We start from the raw sequence: 12,421 nt of genomic DNA, 5'->3' as shown, positions 1-12,421 counted from the left end.
TCGTGGGTGATGGAAATAAAAGAGAGAAAAATAGCAAAGTGGGAAATATCTTATCATTCATTATTGATACGTTGACAAGTTCAGTTTTTATATCTAGGACCCTAGGGCGGTTCGACCTCCTATCTCGTGGGAAATAACAACAAAGAAAACCCGAGATAGAGCTTATAAATACGCTCGGCTTCCTACTCTATTACATTAGATAAACGAACATAACTAACTATAAATAACTAACTTCCTACTTAGTCTTGGAAACGGATTGGAGACCTTCTTATGTGAGGTGGTGGAACATGGAGCGAAGGATCGACGATAGCTCCATCTGTAGAGTTATCGGCAGACGCTTCTGATGTTGGGTTCCTATCAGAAACCCTAATAAAAGACTAGTCGCCTCTATAGATGAATGAAAATGAGAGAGAAACATAAGTTACAGCGGCGAGTATCTATGCAATCATTACAAAAGGGCACACAGGTGTGATGCACGCGTGAGGAGCTCTACAACTCTACAATCTGAAGAAAAATCTGGAGAACATAATAGTAGGAAGAAAGACTTACTAGATTACAACAATTACAAATCACAAAAACCTTGAGGTCTTGAAGTCTTAAACAAAAATTTAAATACAACGAGACTACTAGTCAACAATGAAGCTAATTACAAATTACAAAAAAGACTTAGAAGTTCTGAACAATAATTTTATAAGTATATATACTCTTAGTCGGCGAAGGAGATCTTCATACACAACTAAATTGAGGATACCTTTAGCAATTCAACTTTAAATGTTGAGTTTAGTATAACAATCAACAATTATAGTAGAATTGTCAAAAGTTTCCCGAATTTAGCCTTATAGAGAAATCTATTTCATCGACTAGAGTATATACAAATACAATTATTTAATTGTATTTGCATATCTTTAAAGTAGAAACAAATGGGAAAAAAAAGAAATAAAGGAAAGAAGGACTTGAGCTGAACTTAAATTTAAAATTTAAGTTGAGGTGCCTACGTATCCCCAATGCTCATTTGCATTAGGGAATCAAAGCCCACGTAGTTCTCTTACCTTACTTACCTATTTGGCTTGGCCGGCGGTTGACGGTTAGCCTACGATTCATCCCCGGTGAATTCTTCTTGTGATCCCTCCTGACGATCATCCCAATCATTTTCTTGTTGTCTGACGTCAGCTTTGGCCCAATCATCAAATAACGTCACGACTTCCATATTTTTCGCGGAGAGCTTACTTCTTGATTCATCCAACACACGAGAGCCAACACTAAAAGCGGACTCGACGTCGATTTGGGTGGGAGGAGTAGGACCTTCATCACCAAAGGAAAAGAGTGAATCGAAATATAAATCTAACTCACTTACCATACCTGAGGACCTTCCACCGGTGCTGTAGCTGTATAGGTCGGCTAATTGGGATTGCGTGTCGGGGTCATCATAATCGGCTTGAAATGCGAAAGCCAAAGTTATGTTGTTGAGGAGGGGGGAAGTCTTCTGACTTAGTGGGTACTGTTATACTTGGTTTCATATTCGGTGTAGAGAGCACGCAAGTTATACTCGAAGGTTTGTTGGATAATTGACCGGTTCGGGAGGTTTATTTGAAATGTTTCTGAGAGGTCTACTCCGAATTCGTCACTGGTATCCGATTGCAATGCTTTAAGTGGACCAAGATCAATAGAACTCAAATTGTTATAATAAAAATCTAAAATCTTGGAGGTACCGGCTAATTTCCATTTTGGATCCAAGACCTTCGCAATCAAAAACACCATTGGAATCTCACTGAAATACTTAAGTAATTTCTCAATCATATAATATAAAACACACATCAATTCAGGTGAAGAGTAAGCATTTTTCATTGCAGTTTTAAAACCAAGTGATATATACATGCAATGCTCTAAAACACGAACAACAGTGCATTAATAAACACCCGATAATTCAACAGTTGCATTTTTGAAATATTTGAACAATTTAAATAAAGCAACGCTATGTTCCCAACAACTATGCGAAAGATATAAATCATGAACGGGATAGGTTCTAAAAAAATCACATAAAGAATCTTTATGCGTCAAAGTAGAATTCAGACAATCATATGTCGAATTCCATCTATGAGACACATCCATAGTATAATTCGTATATCTTACATTCTTTTGATGGCAATATTTCTTCCAAGCTTTGCCAAAAGCTGGCTTTTGATGGATTAATCTAGCTGCAGTTCTAATAGGACTAACATGCTTTTGTCATTATTCAAGCACATCTTGTACACATAAATTTAAAATATGACATATGCATCTTTGATGAAAATACTTACCTCCAATAACTGGAGCACAAGCCGCAATCAAATCATTAATACTTGCAGTGTTAGCAGTTGCATTATCAAAACCAACAGAAAATATCTTATTGCATAATTGAAACTCATTCAAAACTTGAATAATTAAAGAAGCAATTTCGGGTGCAGTGTGTGGTGTCTCAAATTCTCTAAAACCAATTAAACGTTTGTTCAAAGTCCAACTATTGTCCACAAAGTGAACCGTAATGCCCATTTATGAATGCCGGTTAAAACAATCATTCCATACATCTAAGCAAATGTTCACTTTGTGGCCCAAGTTAAGTAAATAACGTGATAATTCAACTTTTTTCTCTAAACATTGTCTAACGGTAGATCGTTGAACGGTCATTCGACCTACTCTTTTGATAGCTACGTTTATACCACTTTGCATAGTAACCTCAAATTGTTTATCATCATAAACATTAAAAGGAAAATGCTTCATTGCAGCCCATCTAGTCATAACGTCAGCAAATTTTTTTTGATCATATTTAAAAAGAGGCGTACTTGACGAACCTGAGCCACCGGGTTGGAAGTTTAGTTGGGTTTGGGTAGAGGTAGTGCCACATTCTACCGGATGCTTTGTCACCAAATGACGACGGAGGGTGCCATATCCCCCACCACTCGCAAATTTGTAGACTTTATCACAATAGTTACAATATGCATGAAACGCCGATGTCTCTTCTTGAGAGTGCAGATCATGAGGACTTGGAATCACCACCGGGACCTTCTTGTAGTGTTTAACAAAAATATCAGATTTCAAAACTTTTGTAGTGTTAGTGGGTGGAGGGGGAGGAGGCATCTCCTCATTTCCGCCGGTGCTAGACGGAATACGAGAATGAGATCTATCATCATTATAGTCCGAGTCCGACGATATAGACACGTCGTACTCGTCATCTTGATGTTGGAAACTACCAACGCCCCTCCCCCACCTTGATGCATTTTAGCGAGTAGCATGGCCATCCTATGATCTTCTTCTATCTATAAATATTATATAAGTTGAAGTTATAAGTAGGAACACAAAAAAAAATTTAAAAACGCAATCTTATGAAATTATGAATTGTAAAAATAATTTTTTAGAACTTACTTGCATGCGTTCAGCCGCCACTCGGGAAACCTCTTCCATAACTTCTCGACGACTAGGTCGCCTTGATTTTAAGGGACGACTACTTTGATCTTGGGCAATTCATTCGCCACAATCATCACGTCCCGGTCCACCACGAGAAGAAGACATAGTGATAAATGAAAGTAGTATGGATGGAATATGGAGTATTGAATAGATGGTAAATTACGAACACAACAACAAATATAGTAATAAGTAGTAACTAATAAACAACTTGAGCAATTAGAGAGAATGAGGAGAGAATAGAGAAATGAAGATTGAGAAGGAAATCCTTGTTAACACAAGAATGAGGTGAGTAAAAATAATGGGGGAAGTGAGGTATTTATAGGAGTAAAATTGGAAGAAATAATTAAAAAAAATCAAATTTCAAATTCGGCCGGTTTACCGCCTGAACCGACGGTTCAAAGCAAAACCGGCGGTTCAGTCCACGGTTTCTGACGGAAACCGGCGGTTTCTGACCGGTTTTCAGGCCTATACACTGCCACCTACGCTCTGCCACCTGAAAAAGCACCGGAACCGTCGGAAACCGGCGGTTTTCGTCAGAAACTGTCGGTTTTTTCTGCACACCTCGCCTGCAACCCTACGCCTTAGCCGGAATCTGCCCGTTGGGACCGTTGAACCGCCTGTTACGGTTCGTCATATTCTCGAACCTGAACCGGCTTGCTTGAACCGCCGAACCGCCAGCCGGTTCGGGTTCCAGTTCATGAACCGCCGGTTCCGCCCGGTTCGGTTTGTGCATGCTTATATGTACTGAAAAGACCTGTTCATACAAATTACCTTACTCTGGGATCCTTTTATGCGACTGGTATATAAATATTTGCGTAACTATTAGGTTGGAATCATCTTATTGTCTGCGAGTGCTTTCAAGACCTTCACGTAGAAAGGCATTCGTTTGGTCTATTTATTAAAGGTGTATCTTTCATTTTGGATATATGTATACAGGCAAATTGTTCAGGCATTCAATTTCCTTCAATATGCTTGAACAAGACAATAGATGATGCTTTATGATATCCGAATGTAATGATTTGATGATGTATATCCATTGAGAAATATTAGTAACATATAAGCATGCGGACATGTAACAAAGTGTTCAGACATAATGTAATCGCTCATAGTAGTATGTAACTGTAGTTTGGCATTGGACGCATTGGGAGAAGGACCGTTATTTTGAGAACATTTATGAGCCATGCATCTTACATCATATTGCATTTTATGCTAAATTCAAATCTATACCACATTCATTAGCCATGGGCAAAAGCTTACATCTCATTTTTCTACTGTGTCATTGTAATTTGGATTCAAATGTTTAGAGGCCACAATTCATGTGACTGGGTATGGATAAATATGAGTTAAATTTGTTCTTTTCACATGCTTACTGTTTCTCTGGTTTTTTCCCTTTCCTTAGTTTAGGGGAATGAATCTCAGACTCTTATTTCCTTTACGTGAGCTTTACCAAGTACAACTGCCTTTCTGCATTACCATTGTAAGGTGAATTATCATATATGTGGATAGCTAACTTGTTTAACGAAAGCCCTTGAGAGCTGTAGCTCGTTACCCCATTAACAGTAAACTTGGGCTTACTAATTATGTGTATTTGAACTTCCATATGAAAGGCAAAGTGGAGGCAGGAGCAGCAAGGCTGATGCATGAAGCTGATAAACTGCAAGACTGTTCAAAAGAGAAGGTCAGGCGTGATAGGGTATGCGTGATTTGCACGAAAGATGAAGTTTCTGTCGTTTTTCTTCCTTGCACTCATCAACTGATCTGTGCAAACTGTAACGACAACTACGGAAAGAAAGGTAAAGATACATGTGCGTATTGTGGGATTCCGATTGAAGAAAGGATTCAAGTTATTGGTGCAAGCTCGTAGATACAGTACAAGACCCGAAGGTGGTATACATGTCTATAGTTTTCAGCTTTACTGGTTTCTTTGCTAGAAACAAGCATAGATGTATATACGTGTATAAATAGCATAGTCATATGCGGCTTGTGGATTTGCTACATGATACTCTCCTACTTTCTGTGGGAAGCAGGCTATATGATCTTTGCAATAAGCAGCTAATACATAGATACAGATTTTGCATCTTCGTCTGCTTCCTCTATGGGTGGTTTGCTAAATGTGGAAGCTATGGATATTGGTGATAGCCATGGCGATTTCTTATAGAAAGAGAATTTGCAAAATTTAGGCAATTGAATTGGAAAAGGTGGATTTTCTGATTTACTTATAATTTGAATGCAAACTTTTTTTATAAAAATAATTTGGCCAAAATTTATTTAAATAATTAATTTTTGTTAGAATAGTTAAAACTGGACCAATGTATATTGTTTGGAATCATAATGTATTGACTTCATTTGTAGGACTAAAAAGTATTTTTGAGTTAATATAAAGATACAATTTTGAATTTTAGTCTATACCTTATTTTATTTTTTTGATGGGCAGAGTCTATACCATATTGACTGCTAAGAAGGTGGATTATAGTGAGCCAGCCTAGAAGCTATATTGAGGCAATCAACAACAAAGAAATGAATAAATCAATACTACTAGCTAAGAATAAGAGAGATGAGCATGATTCATTTGATAAAATTGGTACTCGATCATGATAGAGAAACCACAAAATGCAAGTGTGCAAGTTGTAGTAGTATATACTATTGAAAAGCATGCTTTGAGATGTTTGTAGTATTATATAAAATTTTACTTTCAAATTTGTTAAGAATAAGTTGTTTTGACACATGGTTTGCCTTTATTATTACTCTGGTTTATTTTAGCAAATACTAATAATTGTGTGAACCACTCCTCCTATACTGAAGGCCAGATGATGGACTCATATTAAAATCATACCAACCAATTGATAGACAAAAACATGGAGTATCACATGTAAAATAGATCAAGTGAAGGAAATGTTCAAGCATGGACTTGAACCTAATGAGTTCTTCAACACTTCCCCTTATTCATTGTTACCTCACACATATGTAAATGGAACCACTTTCAGCTTCACTCCGATTTGTGAGCTGCTTGGGCCTTCAGTTTCTTTAGGGGCTCTCTGGCTGAACGGATTGCTGCATGAATTTCCTCAAAATGCGGTGCAGTTGCGCTCTTCACATCCTTAATCCACTTCACGATTTTCGTGTGGGGTTTCATAATACGGTCATGTCCATTCTGATCTGCAACCTGAATCAGCATTGGGGAAAGTAAGTCAGATATCATGTACTATCATCTTATCAAACAGAAGGCAGGGCATAGAGTTACCTCAAGTTGTGTGACTTCACAAGCTAAAGCTAGATCAGCAATTGTTGGCTTTGAATTCCCAAGCAAAAATGGTCCTCCTTGAAGCCATAATGACTCTATTCTTGCAAGAGATGCCGAAAGAAGCTTTTCACCTTCAGCTGCTGCTTTCGGGTCCCCAGGCATGCCAAACACTACCGCGAAGACGGTATTGAAGAGATATCCAACTGAAAAAGGATTAACACAAAATGTTGAGTTTTATGGAGTAGGAACATGGCTTTATAATAAAAACTTTTAACAACGATACACATGAGACTCGACTACCATAGCCAGGCCTTTCCTGCTTACGCAACGCAACTCTTATCATAAAGTTCACTGATCAACAAAACTACTTCCAATGACAGTATTAAGAACCCCTCTAGATGTAGATGTACAAATCACCTGAGCCACGACGCAGATTCGTGTGGTGCCAATCCAGCACCGAGTGGACCTTTGCCCTCTCGCGCACATCAGCTGGATACCTGCACCGCAGCGTTGAGAGTTATGTCACACATTTATTTCGTAGATAGTATAGCATAAGTAACGATAATGATAACGAAAACATAGAAAAAGCAATGCTATCATAGCTGAGAAAGAGTGAACCAAAGAAGCAGCGAAGCAGAACATACCAGTGATCAGCAACACCAGGAATTGTTGAAGCCAGATAAATAAGTATGGCATGACTGCAGTAAACAAAAAAGTGAGTGAAAATTTTCGAATAATAAGATTAAATTAACATTCATTTGGATTCACATTAAAAAGATTAGCATCTAACTGAGCTAAACAAAAATGGAACCAGGAATAACATTTGAATAAAAACACTTGTATAAAAAAATTAATGATCAAGTACCTCTCAAAAAGCTTGAAATCACCATGGATGACAGCTGGAACTTGTTTCATAGGATTCACTTCTGTAATTTGTGAAACAAAAGACCCAAACCCCCCAAAAAAACACCAAATCAGCTAAAAATCATGACATATTTATGAAGGAAAAAAATAAGAGACACATAATTAATTAACCTGCAAATTCAGGGGTGCGGTGTTGACCCTTGCCGATCTCAACCGTAATCTCCTCAAATTCTGCATTATTAGCCCTAGAAAAGCAACATAAGCACAATAAAGAGACAATGTGTGTGAAGAATAAGGGAAATCTTACTTGCAGAAGATGAGAATTGCTCGTGATGGCTGGGACATCCGATCACAGTAAACTTTGAGCTCCATTTTGGTTCGCCTTTTTTTCTCACAAACACAGACGGATTGAGGATTATATAACAGGAGTTGACCGACTTTAACAGTATCGAGATTCTTTAAAATTTGAACCTTATCACTGCATATTTTAATGGTGGAGGTGGGGCCCTAAATTATTATTCACTGCAAATTATGATTAATGTATCTATCCATCCTATTGAATTGTTGACTGCAAATAATGTTTAATGCATCTATCAACTATACTACACTTGAATTAATTCGTTCACACCTACTCCCTCCGTCCAGCAATAGGAGTCCCGTTTTTCTGTTTTGAGATGTCCGGGAATAGGAGTCCCGGTTCTACTTGCCATATTTGGACAATTTAATTACCCTCCCCCTTCTTACTAATTTACACAATTGCCATAAAAAAAACACCCCTCCCCCTCATTCTCTCACCCTCACTCTCGGTCTCCCTCATTCTCTCACCCTCACTCTTGACACTCTCGGTCTCCCTCCTCCTCTCACCTCTCCCAATCGCCGCCCCCCTCCTCCTCTCCCAATCGCCGCCCTCCTCCTCCTCCTCTCTCAGTCGCCGCTCTCTGTGGAACCATAATCCACGCCTCCTCCTCTTCCTTCTCCAAATCGCCGCCTCCTCCTCCTCCAAATCGCCGCTCTCTGTGTTTAATTCTTCATTTTAATGTTTTAATTTGCTAATAAGTTTCGATTTTGGATTTTGATTTGGATTTTGATTTCGATTTGGATTTTGATTTTGATTTGGATTTCGATTTTGGATTTGGATTTCGATTTTGGATTTTCATTTCGATTTTGGATTCTTCATTTTGGATTTCGATTTCGATTTCGATTTCGATTTCGATTTTGGATTCTTCACTTTGGATTCTTCATTTTCATGTCCGATTTCGATTTTGGATTTGGATTTCGATTTTGGATTTGGATTTCGATTTCGATTTTGGATTCTTCATTTTCGATTTTGGATTCTTCATTTTCATGTCTGATTTTGATTTGCTGATAAATTTGGTGATAAGTTTCGATTTTAGAGGCAGTAAATTTCAAATTTTTGGAAGCCAAAAATTTAACACACTTGAGGTGGGTCCCAAATTCCACTATCACACACCATTTATTACACACTCCAACTACTTTCTTAAAACCCGTGCTATGGAGAAATGGGACTCCAATTGCTGGACGGAGGGAGTACATTTTAAAACCCTATCGAAATAATAAAGCCATTTTGAATTTGAGAATCCGACCATGAAGCGGCTCGGCGGTCATTTCAACCAGTTCTTTCAATTATTTTTTACTTTTTACTTTGGTGATTTGAATACGAAATCTAACCACTCAACAATATGCCTTTAAGACCATTGTAAGAGATAAGATAAGATAAGATAAGATAAGATAAGAGAAGAGAAGAAAAAAGTTTAAATATATTTATATCCTATATAAAAATTGAATTTCACATCTATATATCTAAGAGATAAGAGAAGAAAAAAGGTAATTGAAGATTTTAGATGATGATATAAAATGGAACTCACCACATTTAATAGGAAATTTTACTATAAATAGATAAAGATTTATTTTGATTGACAAACTAAAATGAAAAATATAAAATTATTATTCGTAAATGGATGTATTATACTTATAATAAAAATATTTAAATTTAATAAATTATAAAATATAATTGTATAATCAAATATACACTACTACTATTATGAATAAAATATTATACTATTAAATAACTATTTTATGTGAATATATAATTAGAAAAATGGATCAATACAAAATTGATCTCAATACAAAATTCAAACCAAATCCTAACCATGAGATTTGGCAATTTAATTGTCAACAATTAAATAAAAACACGGAGGGTCATTATAAAGTATTTTTAGATCATATTATAAAATTCGAATTTGATGGCATGTTAAGATCATTTTATGTCATCCTTATTGTAATAACCTAAATAAAAGCTAACAATGACCTAAAAACGACATCTGTATGCTTGATTCTTTATTTTTATATTAAGAATGTGTTTTACATATATAAAAACCCACTAATAATTATATTGATGTTAGAGCATCTCCAATGGCGGACGTCCGGTCGGACATCCGCGACGGGCGACCAGGACGTCCGCCATTGTGGCGTGGCAAGTCGGATACGGACGTCCCGTAAGGACGTCGGATGTCCTCGGACGTGCGGGCGACGGGCGGGTGGACGTCCGCCATTGTGGCGTGGGTCGGACGTCCGGTATTTAATTTTTTTTTAAAAAAAAAACTCGTTCGTATTCGTGTTAAAATTTTATTTCCGTAAACGTAAATTGCTTTATTTGTGAGTTTGTGATTTTTTTATTGCGGGAAGTCCTAGTGGGAAGGGCGATGGGAAGAGCGGATTGTGCAGGGGAAGTCCTAGTGACATGGCAGTGGGATGGGAAGTCCTAGTGACGTGGCAGAAGATGTTTTTGGGAAGTTCTAGTGGATGTTCGAGTGGGACATCCGGGCATTGGAGATGTCTTAGAAGCATATACGAAACTTTCAAAACTGGGTTCACACCTCACACCTTTTTCATCAACTTAGTGGGAGACAAACCGACGTGGAGTAATTTATAGTGGTTTTCTGTTTGATTTCAACGCATTGATTTTTTTAAGTAATATGTATTCATTTAATCCTCATAAATTATCAGTTTGGTGCACTTATTTGAATGGCTAATATATCACCGAATTAAAATTCAGTTGTCCCAACATATTATCACAATTGTTAATTTTCTCTTTCTTTCTGGATTATTGAATCTTTATTCACATCACCAATAATAATTTTGTATGGTTTACAGCTCGTAGTTGAAGAGTGATGAAAACGTAATTTCGTAGTAGTAATTTTTTATTACCACAATTAAAACCGAAAAAGAAATAAAATAAAGTTTCCGCATTTTGTGCTGGAAAACAAGCATGACTGCATGAGTAGTATTTTTCTACACGTAGTATTAAATGGTCATAATGTGATTACTTATACAAATAAGAAATTGATAAAAAAAATAGTGAATTTAGGGCTGATTCACTTTATATCATTGCATCTCAAGCATAAATAGCATATAATAGAAGGATTATTTAATATAATATGTAACACCCTTTATGTTCTTTTATAATACTCCCTCCGTCCCATGCTACTCGCACTTTTCATTTTAGGCCGTAAATTTGGGATTGATTTTTTTGTGTAATTAAAAAAGAATTTTAGGTGTAATGAGACATCACTTAATAAAAGAGCTCTTAACTTAAACTAACATATTAATTAAATGCATTAATTCTAACTTAAATTATAAATAGTGTAAGGACTTTGTGACGAGCCGAAAAGCAAACGTGCGAGTAGCACGGGACGGAGGGAGTACTAGTATTAAAGTCACATCCATGCATATATGTAAATATGTAATGTAACACCCTTTTTGTTCTTTTATAATACTAGTATTAAAGTGACAGCCATGCATAACCCGTTTTATTTTCTTTCACTCTTTTACTATGAAATGGAGTAATAAACAATAGTATCATTCTACGTAGGTAGTACCTTTTTTTTTCTTTTATACTCTCTCCGTCCTACAAAAGTTTGTCTCAATTTGGCTCTGCTCAAATTGGTAGTGTGATAAGGCTTCGATGAAGTGGTTGTATCGGCTTTGTTCAAGACAAAGTTGCAATGTTCATTTTGTATGTGTTTATTATTTTGTCCACGATTTTTTTCACATAAAGTGTTGTGCTTGATCTTCATGTCTATCTTTTATTGGGTGTATTAACTCATTGTTACGACATCATAAAATACTGAGTGTCTTGCTGTTATTTTATAATCTCCGTCCTCCTGAAAAATAGAAAATTCTATTTTAACTTAAGAATCTATTGTACTTGTCACAAAACATGTTGCAAATCGCTCAAAAAATTTATAATAAACATATTCAATACTAATAATACCAAAAGTTGAACTCTAAAGTTACAACAAAGTTCTAATACTATTTTGATAGAGGAACTTTCAAAGTTCAAAACAAATCCACGATTTATTTAACTTTGAATACTTGAATTCGTTTCCAATATTTGTACTTGTATCGCCATTGGCATCGCCTAATGGCCATGTCACTTTGCTAACCTTATAGAGTTCCTCCATCGCTGTCACAAATAAAGAAACAAAGAAATTGAGGTAAAGATGAAAAATAAATAAGTATCTATATGATTAATTAGCAATGAATTATTCACCATCATCGTATTGTTTTCTCAAAATCGGTATTAATATTTCTTTTTCTTCTTCTTCTTCTATGAGATTGGTACTACTAGAACTAGACCTCAAAGTCTCTACCATTTTTGTGCCAAAGAGTTTCTAAATATTGAAAGCACACGCCCCACATGCTAAATGTCGTCCCAAAAGCAACGTTGGATATAAGAATAGCAAGGATATCTCTAGCCATATCTGATAGAATAGGAAAGGGAGCATTGCATTTCTTCCATCACATAAGAATGTCAAAATGCTCAAGTTTAGTGGGATTCGTCCTGTATTGCTT

At 36.4% G+C, this 12,421-nt stretch overlaps 1 protein-coding gene across 1 annotated transcript; it reads right to left on the bottom strand.

Annotated features, from left to right (window-relative positions):
- Positions 1-6,262: 6,262 nt before the first annotated feature.
- On the bottom strand, positions 6,263-8,014 carry LOC121780280 (glutathione S-transferase T1-like). Its single transcript, XM_042177825.1, has 7 exons — positions 7,854-8,014; positions 7,718-7,791; positions 7,548-7,608; positions 7,327-7,380; positions 7,100-7,179; positions 6,683-6,885; positions 6,263-6,604 (listed from the first exon to the last, which is right to left on the bottom strand). The coding sequence occupies exons 1-7, from the start codon at positions 7,916-7,918 to the stop codon at positions 6,428-6,430; spliced, it is 714 nt and encodes a 237-aa protein (XP_042033759.1). The 5' UTR covers positions 7,919-8,014; the 3' UTR covers positions 6,263-6,427.
- Positions 8,015-12,421: the final 4,407 nt, after the last annotated feature.

The sequence above is a fragment of the Salvia splendens genome, chromosome 19 (assembly GCF_004379255.2).
Source record: "Salvia splendens isolate huo1 chromosome 19, SspV2, whole genome shotgun sequence".
NCBI lineage: Eukaryota > Viridiplantae > Streptophyta > Magnoliopsida > Lamiales > Lamiaceae > Salvia > Salvia splendens.
Note: the sequence above shows the minus strand (reverse complement) of the source record. Positions and strands in the feature narration are given on the sequence as shown.